The sequence below is a fragment of the Dromaius novaehollandiae genome, chromosome 5 (genome assembly GCF_036370855.1).
Source record: "Dromaius novaehollandiae isolate bDroNov1 chromosome 5, bDroNov1.hap1, whole genome shotgun sequence".
Lineage (NCBI taxonomy): Eukaryota > Metazoa > Chordata > Aves > Casuariiformes > Dromaiidae > Dromaius > Dromaius novaehollandiae.
In genome coordinates this window covers 20,764,336-20,789,560 of record NC_088102.1, presented here as the reverse complement: position 1 = coordinate 20,789,560, position 25,225 = coordinate 20,764,336, and the positions used below count along the sequence as shown (strand labels likewise).

The following is a 25,225-nucleotide window of genomic DNA, read 5'->3' as shown; positions in this document are numbered from 1 at the left end:
CTATGTAGAGTTCCAGGTCTTAAATCTTGAGTACTGATCAAAGCTCAGAAACTAGACTCTAATTTTAAGAGACCTGGAGACCCTTGTGTGTTCTTTCCTTTGTTAGAGTATGAACAGTTAAGCAGTCCTTACATACACAGACATTAATACCAAAATATCATATCTTGGTCTAACCTGCAGAATAAAAGCATTAATACAGTTCACAGGTTCAGGAATTTCCAGTATTAGAACACTCTTTGTGCAATGCACTATACACAGCTTCTTGTGGCAGAAAGGAAAAAGAATACAAATAGAATGGATGCTTGAGAAAGGATAACCATAAAAGTTTGCTATCCAGCAACCACTTTGACTCATGGATGTCATGCAGTTAACAGGATCAAACAATGAGCGTATGTTCTCTCCGGATGCCCCTGCTGGGAATCTCCAGGACACCACTCCAGCTGCAAAAGCTGCTGGTGTGGGCTCTATGGACTTCAACACGTTATCCTCACACAGACTTTTTTGCATTTCTTCCCATATAGAGAAGAAAAGGAGAGGACTGCTTAGTGAAATAAGAAAGTTCTGCAGTCATACCCGTTCTTTTTACTGTCCTGATAACGAACACTGGGATGACCTATCCGGATTAGACTGCTGACACTGTGCTTGCATCCAGCCTATATAGCTAGACTGTAAAATTGCATCTGATTTCTTTCCTCTTCACTGAGGGATGACTAAGTCAATGAATGAGAAATCACCACCTATCCAAAAAAGGAAACAAATATTCCTAATAAGACAAGTTCTGCAGGCCTTCTTGCCTGCCTCCAGCCTTTACGACCAGGCCTCTCCTAGAGCAGACATTGGATCTAACGTAGTACCTCTGAAGAGGCAGAGCTGAATGAATACATCCAAAAGGCATATGTGGCTTTGAAACTATTTGAAATTATTAATGCCTTCCTCTTGAAAAAAAAGTATAAAAGCTGTAAACACTGTGTCTGTTTAGGATGAAAACAGAGACATGGATGTGACCTTCTAATTTGTATTAGATTTTTAGTGGCAAGGGATCCAGAGGAAGAACATTATACGATAGACTCTTTTTATAATAAAAGAAATCAGCATTTTTCCATTCTTTTTGTTTTGTCCTGAGCATTAACAGGCACTGATTAATACAGACAGGCTGCAGACAAGGATACAGTATTAAAGATGATGTTTCCTTAGCAACAATATCAGATGAAAATCTGAGAATACTTTCATGTGACTACTCCTAAGCTTCATAAAACTAGGGCACCAGTAAAAATGCAAAAAAGAATACTGCAATAAAATAACAGCACCTCAGCTATCTGTCAACTAACAATTAATTTCAAGCGTGAAATTGCTTCTATGACAAAATACAGAAAAATCTTTTCATTAAATGTTCACAGAAGTTTTAAAGATACTTCTTCTGTTTACTTGTGGATATTCTCTTATTTGTTGCCATGTTTCCCCAAAAAGAATGGCAAGAGAAACTGCACATCATTTCTGTCAAACCATATAAGTTATTATAGCAGGAAGAGCTGTAAGAGTTCAGCAAACTTTTCTTATCAAAATTTAAATAGATGGACACATGTATTTCCCATAGGAGGAAAAAAAAAAACAAAAAAACCCCACCACAGTATCCATCAAGGAGCATCTCTATATGCATATGGATCTTCCATATACTTACCGTCATAGCACCAGCTTTTTGAAGACTTCTTAAATAGTATAAGCATACAACTTTAAAGTAAGAGAGACTGATAAACTGTTCAGAATTAGGGTGGAAAAAAAGAATCACTGAAACTGTATAGTAATTATTCTCAACTGCAGTTTCTCTCAATACTGCTCCAAATTCTCACCCTACCAGATCTGAATATTTTTATGTTAACAAGAACTAAGAGTTGAGACTAACATAGAACTAGTCAGAAGAGTCTAGTAGGTCCATTACCTGCAGACTATACTTGTCATCCGCTAAAAAAATAATACATTAATACATAGCAAAAAGCACCTATCAGAATTTCCATTTTCAAGTTTATTCTGAAATAATTTCAGAAAATTAAAATAGCAAGGCATCAGCTTTGAAAACTACAGTTTTAGACACTGTGTTCTCCATTCTCTTATAAAAGCAAAGGTCTCCATCCAGATATTCCAGAAACTTTGATGCTCTCTTGCCCAGACCAGCTGAGAATAAAATACAGGAGATCCATGACAGACAAGAGGAAATTGCAACAAGCAGCTTTCCAATATTGAATTTTACAAGATAATAGACTAAAAGTTTGATTTTTCTATTTTTGGTAAAAGTGTATCAAATTTCAGATTTTTTTTCTGGAATGTAATTTTTTATAGAGGAAGTATTTTTTTAAGATAAGAAATACACTAAAATAGCTTTTATTATAATTTTAATTGGAAAAGACATCATATTTTCAACACTGCCAACAGGTTCTCACTTTGAGAGGCAGATCTTCCACATATATAGTTTTCAGATCTATCTAGAAAAAGCAAGGGCCATTTTGACTATTCAATTTGCTGAGGAGATGACTAAGAAAAGGATCATTTAGATTTACAGTGAAAACTCATAAAGATCTTAATCTGTTGAACATAATTTTAGAGAGCAGTAAGCACTCCAACCAATGCATACAATGTTGAACAAACCGAATTCCAAACAGCTCTGGTTAAAAATCTGCACGCTTCCAAGCAACAAAAAAATTGGAGGACAGTTCTTTATTTATCCTAAATGTCAAAATCTTAAATAGCTTTTGTAAAGTCTGATTTAAAATTTTGCTTATTTTGCATTCCCAATGAATAAAGTAAGGTACTATGCTCTTCTTGGGGCATCTTTTCTAGACTGACAAAAAATTATTCTCTCTCTGAAAGCACCTGGAAATTTGTCCTCAATTTACTCCATCAACAAGAGCTTATCTGGGTCTTGACACTTTCATATGAACCTATGCATATTCTTGAGGACGCTCTTTTTATTTATTATTTATTGAAATAACCAACTCCAACACACACTCGCTACATGGTGATATTAACTGTTCTCAGAAAACGTGTTGCAAAGGGGTTTCCTCCTCTCACATTTTGGTAGCTTATAACTACTGATTGTGGCTGCCCATTTGCATAACATTCAAACAAGCAATGCAAGAGAATTCAAAAGTCTAGGCCCATACTGACGGAAGCCATACAGCAAAAGAAGTACGGGCGAAAATCTAGTTCACAGGAAACGCTCACACGGTCCACAGACATGTTGTCATTTACAGGCTCAACCGACCCCCAAAATACTCTAACAGGATGGTGGAGCCAAAACTTCACTTCCTTTGCCCGCAGGCGTATTTATAAGCAACCTAAAGAATGTTAAAAATAAAGATCTCTTTGGCCTTTTATCTGTTCCAAATCTTCTTTTGAAATATGAATGATTTTGCTAGCGCAGACAGGAGAATTCACGTTTTGATGGTAGTGTTGTTTTTTTTTAAAACAAATACTGTATGTGATCTTGACACTTAAATTTCTTTTTAACATTTAACATTTAAAAATTTCTTTTTACACATGTTCCTTGGAGAAGAAAGCTACAAATTTATTTGAATTTCTCTTTAATAAATCTCTGCAAATATTGATCTCAGAGAAGTCTGAAATATCACATACTCCAAAAAAGTTTTGGAGAATAATTTGCTAAAACAATGTCCCATTGTCTTCTGGTAACTATTCATACAAAAGAAGCAATATCTTTTTTCTGATTATAATAACAGCTGGTACAACAATGTGACCTACTAAAGCCTGAAGGTAACCAAGGAATGGAATACACCTAAAAAAATCCAAGTTTGTTCTTTCCTTGTGAAACAATGCAATGACTTTGACTCATTCTTTAAATCATTGTTAGGCATAAACTGACAAACATCCCCCACACCCAATAACAGCAGTAAAAAAAGAAGAAAATAAAAAAGGAATGCAAAAGAACAAGATGTGGGCAAAGAAGAGGTACCGCAGTCAACTGTCAATAGCTTAAAAGACTGAGGCAATCCAGCTATTCAGCTCCTCTGGGTCAAATACTGTGATGACCTAAGGACATCCCTTACCAAATCAGCAAACATTATTAAATAATATGGTCAGTAATCTGTCAGTTACAAAGTTAGAAACCAGTTCTTCACTCTCAAATATATTTGGTGAAATTATACTAATCCACGAAATGATTGTAGCTAAAAATTGAGGCACTACAGAATTAAACTGAAAATAGTGATCTCCCATTCTAACCAGGTGACAATCTAAGGAACTACTTAATTAATGCAAGTAAAAGATTATCATGCTGTAGCCACAGAATTTCAAATTTAATTTCAAATTATGTTTACAATGAAATACAGGGAGAAAGGGAAACTGAAAGACAGAAATCATTATCACAGTTATAACTGCCCTCATTTTTCAGTGCAAGAAAACTCATTGCACTACTTGTAGAATTAGAAATACACAGAATAAAAGATTTAAGGTCAAAGATGTGTTCACTCCAAATATGTTAGCCAGAAAATTTTCAAAGCATAGATATTTTCCAGAAAAAAAAACTTTGGATGCTCCCAACTTTATGAGCTAACTAAATAAACATGCGTGACATTCAAAATTTGTGTGTTCTTAAAAATTTCGTTATCATGGTACAACATTCAAACCACATTTTCTCAAAGTATCTCAGAAGACTGTTACAAACCTCATATTGTCATTACTGTTTGTTTCCTTTCCAGAACTTATTTGCAGTACTTTTTAAACTACTAGATTAATTTTCCTTCTACTCTTTTTGAAAATTATACCAGATCTTCTAATATTATAAAGAAAAAAATTGTGTATTATACAATTTTCTTTCACTTTTCCAAACAAGTCATGTAGATTAAACAACATTTTATTCTTCTCTCCTCTGGGCCATATTACGAATAACTTATTTGAATATGGGATATCTTATCATTTGAATATCCAGGAATGGAGTAATGGAGTAATTAGCATGAACTTTTGAAAGGTTTTTCTTTTATACAGGTCACCTTGATAAAATTAGCACTTGGCTTAAAATAAGGAATGGTGGGAAGCAAGCAAAGGCAGAGTTGCTAATGAAATAAGCCAACATAAGCATAATATGCCATGCTTCAACGAAGTCTATCTTATTACAAACCAAGTTAGGGTTAGAGTAGAAAGGAGCACTGAGACATCCTTTATCTGGCCAACTTTGGTGACTGCATATCCCTAGATTTCTTCCTGAGCTAAGCTAAAGCATCGTTCCTTTGGTGACTGCATATCCCTAGATTTCTTCCTGAGCTAAGCTAAAGCATCGTTCACCTTGCTTGCTCTTGTAGAGGGATTATAAACAGAGAACGAGGATTAACATGGTTCTAAAAGTCAGGAGGAGGTTTATATAGCTGCCAGCTAACCAAAACGTAAAATTAACGTCATTCTATGTCCGTGCTGTCTTGATAAAAAAATGAGACATCTCATGTCATCAGTCTAATGACAAAGTCCACACTCACCTTCAAATGACTAAATTGCTTAGATGTTTTTAAGTGATTTCTACCCTTAGTTATTTTTTTCCAGTTAATTTTAGAAAATTGTATAGGAGTATCTGTGTGTAGGCATAATGTTTCCATGTATCTGTATCACAGCCTGGCATTTTCAGGAGCCTTTCTATTAACATAAGCTACTGTATAATTAAGAAAATTGTAGAGTTACTATTATTTACAACATTATATCACAGCAGTTTTAGCCACAAAAACAGCACTACATGAACAGAAACATGCAAAGAAATAAAACAACTCTTTCATCTTGTCTTTCAGAATATCTTTATAAAACTGTGTCATATCTACAAACTTCATATTCCAATTCTGTTAAAGACAAAATAGAATATGTAATCAAAAGTGGAAAGTATGAGTTAGGAATGAGATCATAATGATTTTACTGTAATTATGGGCACTTTGTAATCATCATTTTTAGCTTGGACACATTTGCTTTACTGTTAGGTCTGTCATTTGCTACAATTTTATTTCTCTTCCATTCCTGGTTCAGTTGAATTCTTCACCCTAATTAAGCATTCTGTTTACGTATAATTTTATGTCAAATATTTAACATGATATAGCTTGTATGAGGGCACAAAAAAAATTTTTTAAATGTAACACACCCAATAGTCAACACAATATAAAAAGAAATATTTTCCTGTGTGTTATCTGTCATAGATCTGGCTGAATGGAAGTACAACCTGTGGTGCTATAAAGTCAATCACTTTGTTCAATTCAACACATTATTCTCCCCAAATTTACAGCACTAATTCTTTGGACAAGTTATTTTGAGGGGTGAGGAGTGGCAGGGAATTTCAAGAAAGTCTGATAATTTGAATTTTTTTTTTCCACATAAGAAATTTAACCCCTAGAATTAGAGCATATTTTCATCCTAAACTGAACACCTTCACTAACCAAGCTATCTACCCTATATCTAATATATTTCAACATGCATATAAGCATTCTACAATTAACAGTAGCTCTTGACTCTTACATAAAGTCAGTGATGTAAATATCTTCAGCATATATCTAGGAAACACAGGCTTATAATAATTTAAGAATCATATTAATCCTCTCTATAAAAACGTCCCTCTAAGTAATACTGCTCATCAGCTGGCTCATTTATTTTTGCTTTATTTTGACAATGTCTATAATATCCTTTCAAACAGCTATTTCAACCAGTTTTAGAGGACTGCTTTAGAATAAACAAATTTCTTTCTTCTTATTAAAGTCCTGGTTTAATAATCTTTTTTATTTTTTTAAAACTATGAAGCCCAAAGGATGCTGCAGCATTAAATTACTATGTAAAGTATACATCAAAACATTCAAGTCACCTCTAAGAGCCTGATTTATTCAACAAATTTAGGTCAAATCTGCATTGATTAAGATTGCTAGAATGTAACATGGCTGGAAAAATGCAGTTCAGAAGCACACAGGATTTTAAATGATTTAACGAGGTGGGAAAACAAAACAGTAGTTACAGCAATCTTAAGACAGGTAGTTTTTTATTTCAATTCAGATCTACAAGAATTTGTCTGCTAAGACATATTAATGGAAGATAAACAGTGTAATTCTTAACTGGCTTTACCACATCACTTCCTCTAGCTCCTTAGAGTTGTGTTCTTTCTACCAGCATCCTCCAGGCTCTGACTACCTTCAGAGACAAGTTGGGATTTTGAAAACTGGAATTAAATTCTAGTGAATTCAGTACTATAAATGGTAACAAGATCTTTGAACTTTTCTCGAAAACCTCCTTAGAAAAACTTCTTTTGTAGAAGCAAGGTTCCCCATCACCCTGTACAAGTACAGTAACTTTTACCCAGAGCCATAGAGAGTCCTTGGGGAAGAAGGTGCAGATTATCCTTTTGGCCTGGATCTCCAGGCTAGGGAGAACAAGGCACTGTGAAGGCATCATGCTGCTCTCATTGCCCTCACTACGGCTCTACTTCCATCAAATGTTAGACAAACATTTGTTTCTCGAATCTGAATTAGAGAGTCATCCACTGCAAGCTACAGATCACAGCAATCTGTGTGAAGAGAAAGGTCTGAACCCGAACAGAACTCTAGGGTCAGCTCCAGCGTCCTCTCGTGATAACCGCAAATCCCAACCACTACATATTAAAATTAGGATTCCTTTCAGTGCAACCTGTGCCTAAGCGAAGATTTACTGAGGACTGGCTCTGAGATTGGGTATGCATCCCAACAGTATGTTAGCTGAATGGAACACAGAGAAATCTCTTCGAATAAATCTGAAGTGTATATTTAAGTTTCCTTTATTTCCACAAACCTGTCTTAACACCTAGTAATACTGTTAATATTTGAACTGTCTAAAATAAATTTTGCTTGTGAACAAAATGGCTTACCTCATTTCAGGAAAAGAAGCATTTCAACTCAGAGCTCAGGAGGAGTTATTACTGCTTTTATATTAATCCACTGATTTTCATGATAGAAATATCATTCTCATGCAAAACAATGCTTTCCTCCATGGAGAAACAACACTAAGATACATCCAAAGAGAAAAGAGAACCCTCAAAAATATTTGTCAAAGATGACTCCATGCATATTTAAGCAATAAGAACTTGGACTTTGATGGGAGTTAAAAAAGGAATTTTTTTTTTTGCTGACATGGGAGAAAGTAACCAATGTTTTTAAAGCAAAAGAATGACTGATCTGGGCATACAGGTTAGGATGCTCAACTGTTTAATAAGCAGACTAAAGCAATAGGCACTATAATGAAAAATTCCTCTGAAAAAGCTTGAAAGATCAGTCAGAAACAAGAAAAACAGGAAAAACTGCTGGGTGGATTGTCCTCTGCATCTTCTAGAATAAAATCTGAATATCCAAGGCTTTAATGGGAGCATAAGCATCAAGCACTATCTTACAGATTCAACTGAAAAGAAGTCTACCAAGAAACCTCTCAATAATAATGAGGACCTCCAGTTAATGGAAAGTCTTTTTCAACTAGGCCTAGGAAAGTCATTCTGCAGAAGAGATCCAATATTTCAATGGAGAATTAATAATACAGATATTCTCTAGAAGCTAGGTAAAATATAAAGAAAACACATTTTTCTAACATAAAAGGTCAAAAACTTTTTCCTTCAGATGCAGTATAGAAGTGGAATATCTTACCTATTGCCAAATTAATATTATTAAGTAAGGATATGGCCTTTAACGGACAGACTTTCCCCATGTTCATAGGTTGATGAAGATGTCTCTAAGACTAATTTCATTCAAAGCAGCTGTCAGCCATTAACAAATAACACAGTTTATCCCCTTTTTAATAATCCTGACATCATTTTTGCAGTGTTTGTGACTGAACAGCAGGCTGAAGGACAAAGACAGAAACTTGAAATGAAAGCAGAGGTGGTCAGCAATAAACCTCTGGAACTTTTGTTGCTATCACACGAGTACATAGAAACCACAAAAAAGTTCAATATATCTTTTGGAACATGACTGACAAATCATATGCCTGGCTTAATAATTCAATCATATAATTTGCTAGCAAGAGTTACAGCAATCTTGCTGCTGATTTTGACCTTCTTAGTGCAAATTGAGCACTGTATTTTGAAGGATAATGTCTATTATTATTACAACCGCTACAACAACAATACAAATAATAATGATCTGGGTGATTTCTTGTAAAAATGAAAGTCTTTTGTAGCCACTGTAGTAATCAGAGCAATGTGAGATCCCTAATACAAGTTATAGGTACCTATAACATTTTGCGAGGTGTTTCACTGATGCTCCCAGGAAATTAACACTAAACCAGATGGCACTCACAATAGAGTCTCACTGCACAGAAAATCCTGACTATATACATATTTTTAAGAATGTTCATTCAATAGTATCTAGGTTAGTCGCTTAACTGAATTATTAAGATGGCCAGGGGAACTTTTACACTATGGCACTTAACTTATGCTTCTATAACATAATTTTATTTCATTCCAAGTGCTCAGTAACCTTATTTATCATGTGAAAGCATCAAAAACAACAGACACTTCCAAGTGAAATAAAATCTCTTGTGAATAAAACAATTCAATTGGTAATACTACAATAGCATTATAATTTTAAATAAAACTTAAAAGGAGAAATTTGTATATACATCTGTACATAAATTTTAAATCAAGCACATGACTGACCTTCACCAGTCCAAATTAGACAGCTTTGCCATTTTTCTGAGTAATAAATTATTTTTCTTTGAAAATCCTTGTTGATGGACAACAGTACTGTCCTAAATCACAAACATAACTCTGTCTGCAATTGAAATATAGTATTTTTAAAAAAAAGGGATAAACTATATTAAGAAGTTATTAAAAAAAAAAAAAACCCTTGAGACACTATAAAATGTAAAACTAAATTCCTCATCTCTTAGTTTTATGTCAATGTAAGCTTAAACTTTAAAAACAAAAATTTTAGATGATGTAAAACTAAAATTAATTCTTTCTAATTTGGGGAACATTCTGTAATTACTTTTATTTTTGTCTCAAAATGTTGTTTTCATTTTGTAAAAAACTACAGTACTTGTGTTAAAAGTTACAGTGGCATCTAAACTCAGATTTCCATAAATTACATAGGATTAGCATGCTATGTTTTTAATCTTAAACATTTAGAAGAAAAAAAAGAACTCCTCCGCAACTAATTTTTAAACCTGAAGCTGATTTTGTCTTAATTAAAGCTGTTTTTAATTTTGCACTGACTTCAGACAAATCCTTCAAAAGTATTATTTTATTCAAACATATTCAGCTACTGCCTATCACTATGTATGCTATCATTATAACATTGTAAACACAGTAATAAATTAACTTAATAATGCTGTTATGAAAAGAAATCAGCCAGGTACATTATCTACTTTCCTACATATATCAAGAGGATGACTAACAAATGAAAACATCCAAAATGTAGTTAAGCAGAAATATAATTAGTTTGATTGCAATTTGGAGAAACAGAAAGAATAGGGCAGGCCTCAAAATTTCTGCAAAAAATGCTTTTGAATTTTTAATGATCAAACATTATTAAGCCTTGGCTTATACTTCCTGTTCTTCTGTGACATGCTGCCCTAGAGCCTCATGTTGTCGCATTAGTTCCGAGAAAGAGAGCCAACTACCAATTCAAGAAAAGCATTTCCTACAGCACCAAGATGTTTTCGCATTTCTGTGTTGACCTGATCTGACTCTGCCTGTGAGTGCTGACAGAATCAGATCAGAAGGTGATGTGACTGCTGGCTACGAAAAGCATGAGGCATGAAGGCGAGCTTGTAAGCCTGTAGCTCCTTGCTGTGTTCATCTCCTCTAATCAACTTCTGGTATGTTTTAGCTATTCATCTCTGGTGGATATTTTTTGATATTTATATCTACGTAGTTTTAATTAAGAAAAATAAGGTGTTTAATGATATGCATGTGTATTAAACAACAGGCACATTCTAGTTCCATTTCAAAATGGAATACGTGAAATACTTTATTCTGTATTCCTAAAATATTTCATTTTATCAAATTAAATCCAAACAAAATACATTTTAAAAGACAGCGTGCACAACTTCCGGTTAAAAAAAAAAGAAGATAATAAAGATTCAACAATAAATCCCTCAAACAAAATCTACTACATATTGCCTGACACAACACACACATCCCAGAAGAGTCACTAATTGAGAAACTCTTCAACACATGACAAAATTAGTGAGCGATGTCTGTCTTAATCTACCAACAAACAGCATCGCTGGTGTTATCCATACTTCTGCTGAGAAACAGCCAAACAAAATTAACAAGACTTTGATCAATTTAATGATTCCTGGCTTCATGTATGGGCAGTCAATTTTCTGTTGCTGCCTTAATTGAAAAGCCTTCAGGAAGTAGCATAGGCCAGAAATGGACCAACAGAAACCATCCTCCAAAACTACCCACAACCACAAGAACGAAAGAAGGAACGAACGCATGCATGAACGAACATCTAGTCTTTCTTTCAGCTGGCAAGTGGAGAGCTGGGAGTTTCAAACACCCTCTGAGGAGAAGCTCTAAGATAGAGCCTCTGAGCAATGTCAGAAACAGAACAACTGAAATTCAAGTAAGGAGGCTGCAGGGAAGGAGATGCCCTCATCTGGGTGCTGCCCCTGTAAAACAGATATGCCTCCTCATACCTTGCCCCTCCTACTTGTTCCTTCTGTTAAAAAGGAGTTTTGACTATACTGCTTCTTTCTTAACTGGTAAATAAGAACTCCCTCTTCAAAAACTTTTTTACAGTTCCATTTTCAGAAGAATTATGCCATGGTCCACTAAGGAGCAGAAAATTCTCATATGAATGCTGACCATAGCACTGCTCTCCCAAACTGACCAAGGGAGCATGATGCTAAACCCCAAGAGGAAAATCTGATAAAATATATATGCATATAAATTCAAAGCTGCTTGCCTGAACCACTGCAGAAGGGGAAGCTGCATGAAAGACAGACTTGCCTGCTACGGTGGTTTTCAACAGAACAGTTCTATGAAGAAACAACCTTCTCTAAGGAGCCCTACCAGTTTTCTGCACATCTGCCTCTACTGCAAATTTATTTAGTAGGGTGTGCTCCTCGGCATCTCTCCTAAAAGTACTTCAGTAAACTAACTAAAAAACTTATCTTAAGGAAAAAGCAGATCATTCTCTCTCCATCTAAGACACGAAGACAAATCTTCCCTCCAGAGTTCTACGCACATGAAAATTTGAGATCACTTAACATAAAAAACTGGACAAAGATTAATTGTGACTTGGTCCTTGTGAACCACTGAATGAAATAAAGTGGTCAGAGTAATTATATCACTCATTTTCCTAGCAATTACTTCTGCTGTAAAAAATACCATTTCAACTGATAAACAGTCAAAAGACACTTGAGCTAGAGGCTCATAGGAGAACTGATTAGTTTAATTATGACATAATTTAGGTCCCATTAAGACGGGAGTTTTTTAAAGGAGGGAAATAAACTGATTATGCTCTTAAAGAACATGTGCAGATGACAAAGTGAGAGTAGATGGATTTATCTTTAGTATAAATACAACAAACATGGCACCATATGAACCTATGAAAAAGCTAAGAATAAGACTTGATTTTTAAGGTAAAAATCTAAACTTTCTGGAAAAAACAACCCCTCAAAATTTTCCTAAAAAATTTTCCGTGTTCAATAGGGAAAATAACCTAACCACAAAATAGTATGCTATCTTGGTAATTTAACCTATTTGACTTATTTGGGTTGCTATACCAAAACTCTTGGATTTAAACACACTAAATTATTTCACCATTATATTGCTTGCTTTCTTCGAAGCAAGAATCTTCTCATCAGTTACAACAACGAGGAACGATCCCTCAGCTGTTGCATTTGAGCAGAGACAAACTCCTGAGCCTGTTCTTCTTTTCAGAGCACATTTTCTCACACAAAGAGCACAGATATGCTTACCCACTTCTCAGATATCAAAATTGTATGCTTGCTCCCATCTTCTGTCCTTATGTATGACATTTTCACTCACTTTCACCAAATGGTATATTTTTTGGTATGTGCTAACTAACTGCAGACTCTTAGGCATATTTAAGTTTATTCATACAGCTAAAGACACTCATTATATTAAAGATACTCATTTCCTTCATTTTATGGGTTCCCAATTCTTCATCAATGAGTGACTAGAGTTTTCAAATTTTAATTTTTCATTTTCATCACTGGCTACTACACTTTCCGTGTTAGGAAAAAATCCCAAATTCTAATACTTAAATTAAAAGTACATAGAATTGCTTCTTTTTTTCAAAGCTACATATTATTATTTTCAGCACCCCATAATTAATCTCTAAAATGTGAATGTCAGATGTGTATAATTTAAGCTATTTCTTCAGGAAATTAAACAGTATTTACACATCATAGATCACCTAAAAACTCACGAACATCCTGGGGACCTTTGCCTGAAAACAGAACAAAAACAAAGACTCAAACAGGTCAAAGTCCCTTCAAGCACCTTGGAAGTAACGACGTACTATGGCCTCAAAAATTCTGATGCTCTTTCAGTGAAAGCACAGATTTCTTTGACACTTTCCTTACTCTGTAAACATAGAACTTTTTTCAATACATATCAGCTATGTCCACAAATACACATTCTCTGTTGATCTATAGAACAGGAGCAGTAACTGAGTTCGAGAAGCAGTCAGTCCTCTCACTGCATCTATTTTCGAGTCCCACAGTCTCTACCCTGAGTTTACCACCTCTCTCTGTACTGATACTGACATTATCAAGAGTCCAATGACTTTTGTACTATTTCAACAGTATGATCTGTCATAATAGCTGTGACTTCTCCGAGTAGGAGATTTTCAAAAAGAGTTTCCTTAACTAAATACAGATTTACATGAAATGATTTTTATTTGAATTTGCATATGGGAAGAAGATCAAAAACAGACATTTGCTGTCAGATTCCTGAAGCTCTCAGAACTGAGCCATTTGGGCTGCAATTTTGAGTTTTGGTCGGACAATTGCTTCTCTGTCTGGACGGTCGTTTGTGTCCGATGTAGAGTCTTCGTTACAGCATCTGGAAGGTTCCAGCGAACGAGGAGATGCAACAGGCTTCTCCTGGCATGGGGAAGGTCTCAGAACAGACAGTATCACAGAAGACACAGAGACTGCTGTTCGTGTTACCAACTCTGAACTCACTTCTAATTATATACAACTGGTATCACGGTCTTCAGTAGTAAGCCAGTAGATGATTTTCCATCTATGTTTTTCATTCTGTTGCTCAGAATTTCTGGCCTATATCAACAGCAGACAAGACCACTTCATTCTCCTTGCAGGATTATCAGAATCTCATCTCAGCTGATGTTGCCTCTTTCCCAAGAAGCATTACCTCACCTCATGCAAAACAGCATTAAATTTTCTTTTAAAAAGATCTGATATAATGACAAGGCATGCAGCCAACAGAAGGGATAGGCATCCAGTCATCCATACATCTTGGTGCCACAGGAGGTGACCTGTGCCAACAGCGGCCACTGCAGCTACCTACTCAGTGTCCTTCTTGCTGTCAGGGTATAAAGTGGTGTGTGGCTACCGAGAACAGAGAGGTGAAGATGACACATACATCTTTCACTGCCAGCCTGTGACTGCACCAAATCAAAGGCATGTACGCAAAACTGACTGACTGATGTGCAAAACCTACTGACTGCAAGAGAACAGAGGTAGCTTCAGCTTAGAGGACCCTCCAAGCTGGGGAACCAGTATCCACGCTTTAATACTGTGTGGCCCTTTCTTGACCTAACATTTGCTAAAATCCAAGACAGATACTTTACCAAAGACTTCCTTTGGGACTTCAGAACAATAGTCCTAGGACTATCCCTAATACCATAGGTTGCATGCACCTTGCAGAATTCCCAAGTATTACCCAAGCAATATTTTGAACTGTTCCTATGCATGACCATGCCAGATGACAGGCATAACCATGATACAGGTTTTGTTCTTGTTTTCTCCTGGTAAAGTTATTAAAGGATTCAAGGCAGATGACCAGCCTTCTCCAAAGACTATGACTGCAGAAATAATTTGGGAAGTTAGTTTTCTGTAAGTAAGTAAATAACAAAGACTACTGCTAGGAAAAAGGATATGGACAGCACAGAGTTCAAGGACATCCAAAGAGTTGCTTTTTGGAGATGGTAAAATGAGCAGTCCGTCTGTACTGTTTAATTAAAATAACCTGTGAGGTATATGTAGCTACATCTATATCTGCAGCTACAGCTGTATCTATATGTTATGGATCAAGGGTTGTGGTGAAGTTATGTATGGCATGGGGCAGTGCATCAGGATGTACGGGATTCCAATTTGAACTGCAAAACCTAACTGAGATTAAAGAACATGGATTGGAGAAAGAAACTTTAGGCAAGCATAGTCCCTGCAACCATGAGAACTGTACTGGAAAAGAATTAGTTTGCACAGTTCCTCTGTATTGTTTAGTTGGTGTGAGCTGGGAAGCATATTGGTCTGTGTTTGTATCTATGTCTGTATCTATTTATATGTCAAGGGCTGGGGAAAAGTTGTATGTGGAACTGGCTGGTGCAGGTGGTGCACTGGGCAGCACGGGATTTCAATCTGAAGTGCAGAACACCTTTTGCTGAGATCAAAGAACTTGGATTGGAGCAGGGAACCTCAGGGAATGACAGCCCTGCAACCACCAGAGCTGTTGCACATCGTTTGTGCTGTAGAGTTGCTTACACAGGGACAGTAGTTTTGTTTTGATGGAAAAGCTAATGATATGGGGAGAGGAACTACCCATGTAAACCCACCTCATTAACAAGTGCATTAACTTGCCAAGTCCAGGAACAGGGCCACTTCATCACTCAAACTTCAGGTACAATTTAGGCTGTCCTACCCCTTGATGATGTGGGATAGCAATGGGAATGGATCTATCCATGGACTGGAGTAACAAAGCACTCTATGCCAGCCTGCAGAACCAAAACACAGCTCAGCAGTGCCACCAAGAAACAAAAACAAGACAAGAGAAGGGCAATGCCCTGCAGGTCCACCAAGACTCCAGGGGCCTACCCTGAACCTGCAGTTACTCTGGTCCTACAGCTACCCTTCCTGAGGAGCGGGACTGTACAACTCCACACACCAGATTTGCATAAATAAAAAGCCCTTTAGAAGGTACCTTGCAGCAGCACTAAGTCTTCCGCTCCAGGGGCTTAGCCATCCCAGGAGATAAAACAGATGGCTGTGAAGTGGTGTGCAAGGAGAGGATGGCTATCATATAACCTAACGTTCTCCCAATTAAAATACTCATCTGCACCCACACAAAGGAGCACAGAGGCACGATGGCAGGTGCAGGAACTCAAATCACTGCTCAGGGAAAGGGTGTCTGGGCTTGTCCCCGGATTGCCCCAGGAGAGCCATCAGCCCCACTGTCTAGGTGTGAAACCCATCAAGACAAGTCAGGGAGATTACCTTTCCCATTGAGGGGGGACTACTGCTTGGGGGTATAGGACACTATGGGATGCAGTGAAAGAGCATCTGGGGGATTGGACAAGACTTATTATGGGATGTTTAGAGGAGGAACCAAAGGTGGAGAAAGGGTGATCTGGGTGATTTGGGGAGGAATAAACACAGGCAACTAGAGAGATAAGGGAATAAAAAGGGACAGTTGCATGTAAACAGGTCACTGGTCAGCACACTTGTCTGGCCACACAACCACAGGGGGAGATAGAGACAGAGACCATACGGTCTGAGGATCCACCAAGACCCACTTGTGTGTCTGTCCAAGTGGGGCCACTGCTGCCATTTGTGCAAGTGCTGAGTGTGCCTGTGTAACCAGCCATAGATGTGTTGTATACATGTGTTTGTGTGTAACTACTGGGAATACATTCTCAGCCTCACTACTGGATAATTAAGAAAAAATCTGAAATGGCAACTGTGGTATGCATTCAGTCATAGTCCCTGACAGCTGAAATACAAAACTAGTTGTGAATTTCCTGATGAGAATTGGTAAATCTACTGCCAAACCAAATGACAGAATCCCATTCGATAAAATTTCGTAGCCACACAATTTCTACTGTTTGACATATGTGCTTGATTGTCATTTGGAGTCAGGTCAGAGTCATACATCATTTATCATAGAGAAGAACAAGATGATAACCCTGAGAGCAAATACCCTAATTTTCAATTATTTGAATTATTTGTTGAGCTTTCTGAGAACTAGGATGGATCTCAGGCTGCCAGTCTCCTGGAGGACTGGAGAAGAGGGAAATAAAATAATTTCTCCCTACATTCTTGCGAAACCTTGTCTGGCTCTTTTTTTGAGAAAGAAATTCTCTTCTTTCAATAGAATTCTCTCATGAGCTGGATCTAATGAAAAGGGAACAAAAAGAGGCACAATGATACAACGAGGTGGTGAAAATACAAAGTACCTTCACAGATGAAGCCCAACAGCTATTTATCCAAAGTCTTAACAGTGCATAGTTAATGAAACAAGACAGTAAAAGAGGACCAGAGTCATTGTTCAAAACCAGAATCTGATTAATCACTGCACTACTAAAGTTTCTGTCTGTAAACCACTGTCGAGAGCTATAGTGAAAGCCTGGACCTACCTCTTGGACAACATTTTCTGGTAGCATTCACACTGTCCAAGAATTTCTTAGATATCGCAAGTTAGACTAACATTGAGAGTGCAACGATAGGTAGAAAAAATCTCATTTGAGAGACTTCTGTCTTCTGAAAAATTCTTGAAGCTATGCCTGCTCTGAAAATAGGAAGCTATGTGAAGAGCTGAGGTAGACACTGTGCTATTTCTTTCCCCTATCTTAGTCTGAGACAAGGAAAAATGCACAGTCTTCAAGATGAGTAGGAAAATGAATTTATCAGACACAGCCTATGGTTGCTCTACAGCAGAATTAGAGATAGCATTTTCTGCACAAATTCAGGCAGTTTTTCTAGAATGAGATGTGCCAGCTATTACCTTCAGTAACAAACGTGAAATATATCATAGACATCTTAACAAAGGAGTCACGGTTTACTAGTGATCAAAGTCTAGGAAGAATATACAACAGTACTATTATTTGCTGCCTAACTCATGTGATGGATATAAAAAAAAAAAAAAGGAGGAGAGGAATAACTCTTCCTCTTTTTTCTCAATTTGTTTCCCTTTTACAAACAAATGCAGTTCCTCTTCTTCCTTTGACCTGGATGGCTGTGTGGATTTTTTCTGCCCGCGCACAAGGTTAGACTCAAAATCAATGCTGTAGTTTGAAGTGAAGGACAGATGTCAAGGAAAGCAAATTCTGCATTTTTGCCAAGTCTATTAAAGATCTCAAAAAGCAGCATTGGTTTAATCTTAGCTGTTGCTTTTGATTTAACTAGAATCATTGATACCACCACCACCACAAAAAAAAATTGATTCCCAGTAAAATTCCAATATTCCAAAGCTCATGAAGAGGCAGTCACAGGGCAAGCATAAAGAAAAAAAAAAAAAAGGAGGAAAAAAAATGAAGCACATCAGCACAGAGAGTAATCTTGGTAACATCAAAGGATCCTTTCAGCAAATAGTTATTAAAAAGGTGGATGAGTCCACAGTTTACAATTTCTTCCCTTCTACGAGAGAAAGGGCAAGTCCATAAACTGAACCATACACTTCATGTTGCTCAGACAAATAAAGAACCTGAATATGAGCATCAGTTTCCAGTATGACAAGTTAATACCCTGAGTGGGTATCTTTTGAAGTCTTTATACAGATCAGGATTAAGTATGACCCTACTAAAAGCCCTCTGACATGGAAAGGACGATCTACAGAAAATAACCTATGCCTCTCTAAACCACTAAAATTACAAAGAGAAAACAAAGGAAAAATCTAACCTGAAGATACCAAGACATTATCTCTTCTCTCTCTCTCTACCATAAAGCAAACTAATCTACATCTCACAAGCTAGTTTGGTAGTTAATGAAATCCTACAGAAGACAGCTTAAATCAGTAACGTTGCAGTGGCAATTCACACATTCATCCAAAATGAGCATCTCCTACGCATACACAGCCCAGGCTGGACAGGGGATCTTATTTTCTGCATACACAGTAGATATTCATGCAGTTTCTCTCCCAGGCTAAAATACAAAAGAATATAAGGAAAATGTGGAGACTCCTACAGGACTAAAGCTAAAGTAGCTGAGGTTTCATTTACATAATTTACTCCCTCACATAAAATGCAGTAAAACCTTCAAGGAATAATTCAGTTACCAGCACTCCCAAAAGATACAAATTTCCAAAGCATTGTGCAGCTAGACTGACATCTTCCACAAGTGTCCACACGCTCGGCAGTAAAAGTGTGAAGATGCTTAAGAAATGGGAGAGAAATAAGAATTATAATATGGTACTATCTATCCCCTAGAATAGTGGGTTGATTTTTGGAAACTAACTTTCAGAAGGGTTAAAACCAAAAGATCACTAGGAAGCAAAAAAAAAAAAAAGTCCTTTTGAGGTAAATTGGAACTGAATGACTGAGATTGTTCAATTCAAAAAACAAACTAATAAAAGAGGCATTAAAGTATTAATGTTCAGTACATCTCTGCTAGATAAAGTAACCTAAGTGACCCTAGTCACGCTCTTCTATTACAAAAAACGCTCGACGGAATTGAAAGACAAAACACAGAGGGAAACTGTAATCTTTTCAATGCACAATTAACTCACAGGGTTAAACTGAGGCTAGGGCTGGAAATGTGATTAAGATTAGACATTTATGTTGAAAATAAATGACACTAAAGCATCTAATCATATAAAAATCTTAGAGCAGGTTTGTACATTTTCACTTAATAAAAAGATGTAAAACCTCATCGCAGAAGCCAAACTAGTTACTAATCCTAGAAAGGTATTTTCCTAAGGAAAATACTCTCAATCCATCCATTAATCTAATACTACTGTCTATTACTAAAGATAAAGCACTGATCTCTGACTTAAGGATTGCACTTCCTGTCTTCCTGACTGCTGCTTAAAATTAGAATGTCATTCAGAGCATAATAACGACATACAGGTTCTTATAATGAAGAGTACTAATAATATCAGCATGTAGCATGTGATGTTGCTTAGTCTTTGTGGCTACAGAGTTGTGCTCATTCAAGTTTGATTCTTTAAATATGTAAGATTTCAGACATCAGACCTGCTTTCACAAGTGAGATCCTTTACTTGTACAAAGGCAAGCAGTCCTCCAGTTTCATTCCCTAAGACATCACAAATATCTTAGAATTCATATGGTACTTGCTCACAAAGCATATTAAAAATTTTGCAGGATATTGAGTTTGATATCTTCAGAGAGTAAATGAAACAATACTGATTACTGTATTATATAATCTCATTTTTGCACCCATCTTTAAAAAATTCACTTTAATATCTGACTTTACTGCAACTGCTTGAAATACTGAGAACTAACATCATTAGGTACTCAAGTTATGAAAAGCATGGGATGCTGGCATGTAAATGGCACCAGCTGCTTTTAGAAAAAGGGCAGAAACTGAAGTGTTGATCACTGCAAGTATAACCTTATTTTCAGAAAAAAATGCTGTTTTAAAACTGAATATTCTTTTTTAAGCATGCTAACAGTTCTGTATAGCTTCTGTAAATTTAAGAAGCATAAAAAATTCCAATTGTAGAGAACTGAAGTGTTTTAATAAATTTAGTTTTACATTCTCTCAACATCAGTACAACGCAGGCAGGAGAATCTCTAGCATGCTTGACCACGGTATCATACAAATCAAAGTACAACCCCTAACAAATCAGATAAAGTCATTGCATTATTTCTCTCTGACTTTCCTACTTTTGTCAGATATTCTCACTCTTGGTAGCATTCTGAATAATGAGTTCAGTCACATTTTGGCAAAAACTAGCACATTGTACCAAAGCTAAGAGAGAGAGACATAAAAAACAAACAAACAAACAAACAAAACAAAACTGTTACCATACGAAACCATAAACAACTTCCCTCCCTGTAGTTCAAGCCACATAAGAATTATGGTGTAAGAAGTCCTACTGAAACGAACAGTGTCATTCGGAAGCACCAGGAGGAATGGTGGTGGATACACGATATTAAATGTATAATATTACACCTCGGCAGCTTTGGGCCTTAGATTAGAACAAGTCATGAGGCACTGCTCCCTCAGCACAACAGGCAGATGTGGATCTGGAGCTCCCACAACACCAGGCATTAGAGGTGGCTAACAGTGCTTAAGAAATACCTTTTCCTATATTAGGATGAGAAAGTCAAAACATTAAATAATGACGCAAATAATAGCAATTCAAACTTTTGACTCTATACCCAGTACATATACTGCAGCACTCTCATGGCATATCAGCTGCCCACTTTCTTCTTCACATTTTTAGCACTAAGAAAAAAATATACTATAGCCTTGTAAGGGACCCTAACAGCCATACTTAAAAAGCTACCATAAGTTCTTTGTGAAGAAGACTAAAACCAAGAAACGTATGGCCGTTACGGCAAGTTTTCCGACATGTATAAAACCTTGAATGAAAGACAGAGCATCCATTTTCCCCTCCGCGTGCGATACCTGTTACTCACGTCTAACACATACAGAACGCACAATTTGGAGCACCGAGTGCCACAAAAACAAGTGTTGTGCAGTGAATTACCTACACACTTGGCTACTGCTAACTCTTATCCAAACAGGAAAAGCAGAAGAAATCAGTATTAAAAAACCATCCGCAATGACGCCTACTGGAAGGGAAAAGACTGATGACTCAGGCTCACATCTGCCCTTCATCCCCCACCTCCTCCTGCCGACCGCGCGGCACCGCTGGGGTACGGACAAACATCCTCGGCGTGGAAACACGTTTCAGAAACACCACCAGCACGTCTCCTCTGCTTCCACACCACCATTTTTAGGTCCTTTTTATGCACTTCAGCACCGATAACACCCACCACAAAGTGAACTAGCGGAGGAGGAGGCTCAGTTCTGCGCGACCGGCTGATGTTTAAGCTTGACCCGGCAGCCGCGAGGCAGAGCCGCGCCGCTAACTCCGCACGTAGTCGCCGCCTGTCCGCGGCGAGGCGGAGGCCCCCTGCTGCAGACCAGCCTCCCGCGGCGGGATTACCGCGGGAGAGGCGCCGGATTACCGCGGGAGAGGCGCCGGATTACCGCCGCTCCTCCGCGCCCCCCGGGCGCCTCCCGCCGCCGGGGCGCTGCCGCCCGCCCGCGACCCCTCTGCGCCCGCCGCCCCCGGGCGTCCCCCCGCGCGGAGCGGACGGCGGCGGCGGTACCTGATGATGTCGTCCTGGTGGCCCAGGTAGAATTTCTGCCGGTGCTCCCGGGGGCTGTAGACCACGCCGACCCCCGCCACGAAGTACACGATCTCCTTGGCCGCCGTGTAGTAGAGATTGTTGCGGCACTGGTGGCCGCGGTACCCGTAGACCCACTCCAGCCGCAGGTGGCAGCTCGGCGCGCTCCGGTCAGCCATGTCCCGCCGCCCCCGCCGGCCGGGCACGGCTCGCCGCCACCGCCGCCGGGGACCCCGCGGGAGGGGGGCGACGGGCCGACCGCCCCCGCCGCGCCGCGCCGCTCGGCTCGCTCTCCGCCTCGCTACCCCCTGCCCGCCGACATGAACGCCCGCCCGCCCGCCGCCGCCTCACAGAGGGCGCCGCCGCCGCCCCAGCCCGCCTCGCCGCCCCGCGCCGCCAGACATGGCCGCGCCGCGACGCCGCCCGGGACGCGGAGCGAGGGCGCGGCGCCGCTCCGGCCCCCCCGCGCGGCCTGCGCCTGCGCCGAGGGCAGCGGCGCCCGCGGCGCCACGGGCCTGCGCGGGGCGCTCCCCGCCCGGCGGCGGCCCCGGTGCCCCTTGCGCGGCCGCGCGCCTGCTCCTCCCCCCCGCCCTTGGTGTCGGTATTTTACTGCTAATTCCCGCAACGTACCGCTTCCTCGCCCCCCCGCTGCCCGGTGTCAGCGGCTGCCGCGGCGCTTCCCGCACCGCCCGCTGCCTGCACAAAGGCGCTGCTCGCGCTGCAGCGCGCGGGCTGAGTCTCACCCGGGAGGAAAGCGGCAGCCGTAACTCGTCACGACGAGTATGTAGCCCGTTGACCCCCCTGCCTGCCTCCCGCAGCGCACAGGTCACCTCCCCGCCTGCCTTAGTCTCCCCATCCCTAAAACAGGAGGGCGATGCGACTTCTCGCGCTTAGACCTCCAAGCAGGTGCGTGGCGAAGCCGCCGCCTTCCTCGTCGCGGGGGGGGACAGGAGGGCGCGGGGGGGGAGCCGGCCTCCGCGCGCCCCCAGACCCCCCGTCTCCTGCGGGCACCGCGCCCTCCTCGCTCTGCCGAGCAAAACGCCGAGAGGCGCGTCCGGCTGGCACCCTGAGCACGCACTACGCGACTATACCAACAGCTCTGCACTGAAGAGTTAAATACTTGTTCTAAAAGTTCCTGGATAGTTATCCCGGTTTGACAGCTGAAAATAAACCCAATTATTTTCCCTTTACCTTCAGCACAGGTTTGGCTTTCTAGGTTGTCGGGATTTATTTTTAAATCCCCAAATCTTTAACTTCCATTTCTCTTCTGTTAGTCATACTGACTTCTCTTCCACAAAATTTCTTCTACTTCTGACTAGCTACTTCATGTTGGAGACGTTTTTCCATGGTACCCCATTTATGTTTTACTTGGTGGGAGCTTTTCCTCTTAAATCTTTCTTGAGCAAACTTAATACTGCATTTTTCCTTTCATTGTTTTAAAAAATGAATTATTTTGTAGCAACATAGGCATTTAAGCACTGTAATCAATTAGCTTTATATTAGCATATTTTCACAGTCTAGAACACAGAGATGACATTTATCTCAAGCGCTGACAAGGAGAATTTTCATGACACTAGTATCAGATGCGGTTTTCAATCCCACGCATTTATTAACATCAACACAAAGCACACAAGAGAAGTCTGCAGAGAGATTCATGCAACCTGAAACTCTTGACTCAAATATACAGCCAAGGAATTTTCCGTTCCGTGAAAAATTTCAATTTTTTGAAAAAAAGAAAGAACAAGGCTTCAATTTTTAATGACAACAAAAAGCCATATATATTCACCAATAAATAAAGCAAACATTACTTCCACAAAAATCATAAACTTTTTTCTTTTACTTGCTTCCTTCCAGAGCACTGTGGAAGCACCTTGGAACTTGGGTAGTCCCAGTTTTTTGGGAGTCCCCAAGATGGGGGACTGGCTAGGAAAGCAGATTGGAAAGTACCCTGCTAGCTCCTCTTAGAAATACGAAATACAGTATTCTTTTTAATCTGTTGATAACTCTGCGTAGTTGTTCTGTGTTGGTATCCCAGCTTTTTGATGGGAAGGGTGGTTACAACTAACATCCATTATGACCAACCTTAATCTCTTTCTGAAAATAATATGGAGAAAGAAAAATGAACACTGGTGTCCTTTTGGGGAGAAAAAAAAAAAAAAAAAAAAAAAAAGCAAATGCATTTCAGCTTGGCTTCCCCTTAAATTCCACAGTCTGTTTTCAATATCAATACACATTTAATCAAACTTCTAGTAAGATTTTGTGCAGTTCCATAAAGTTACAAAAAAACTGAAGCAAAAAACCCAAGAAATCACAACTGCAAGGCTGTTCCTTTCATAAGCTGAAAGTAAGATATATTCATAAGATGAGAAAGTAGGTTTGAAAAATACTGAACATACATGGTGACTGAAATAACTTGTTTCAAGCTTTTAAATGTTAATTGGTTTGAATATCAGCAGACAAAGACATTTGATATATATTTGACTGCTGCTGTTGGAAAAGCTCATTTAAAAGTGGGAGTATTTCTGTGCTGTAAGTTGGGAATATATTGATATTCTCCCTGCTGCACATTTCTAGCATATTTAAACATGAATGTAAAAAAATACATACTTATTGCCTCTCTATTTTCTGCTGCTATATATAAATATATACTTTTGTTGGCTTATTACCTAAAGTGAAATTCTGGTTCCCTTTGAGATCAAGAATCATGTGTGGTATTAACTTCAATGGAGATAAGATTTAATCTTTGTGTCTTACTCATAACTCACAAATTAGAACAAGACGATATTTGGCTACTTAGTGAAAATGAATTGGCTGATTTCAGCCACACATTCCAAAAACAGTGTCACTTAACAAACTGAAAAATGAAAACAGGAAGCAGGAAGAAACTTTATATGGTGTATGACATACAGCTTCTCCCATTCTCCTTGCATTGCATATGTATAGTTTTTCAGACCACAGTTTTGGGTTCCCCTGTTCATTAT

At 38.8% G+C, this 25,225-nt stretch overlaps 1 protein-coding gene across 3 annotated transcripts in view; it reads right to left on the bottom strand.

Annotated features, from left to right (window-relative positions):
* The window catches only part of EML5 (EMAP like 5), a 128,503-nt gene extending 105,783 nt beyond the window's left edge, over positions 1 to 22,720 (bottom strand). For all 3 annotated transcript variants that reach the window (XM_064512207.1, XM_064512208.1, XM_064512209.1), the window contains exon 1: positions 22,227 to 22,720. In XM_064512207.1, the coding sequence (XP_064368277.1) occupies positions 22,227 to 22,423 (197 nt within the window). In that variant the 5' untranslated portion in view covers positions 22,424 to 22,720. The remainder of the gene's footprint in view (positions 1 to 22,226) is intronic.
* Positions 22,721 to 25,225: the final 2,505 nt, after the last annotated feature.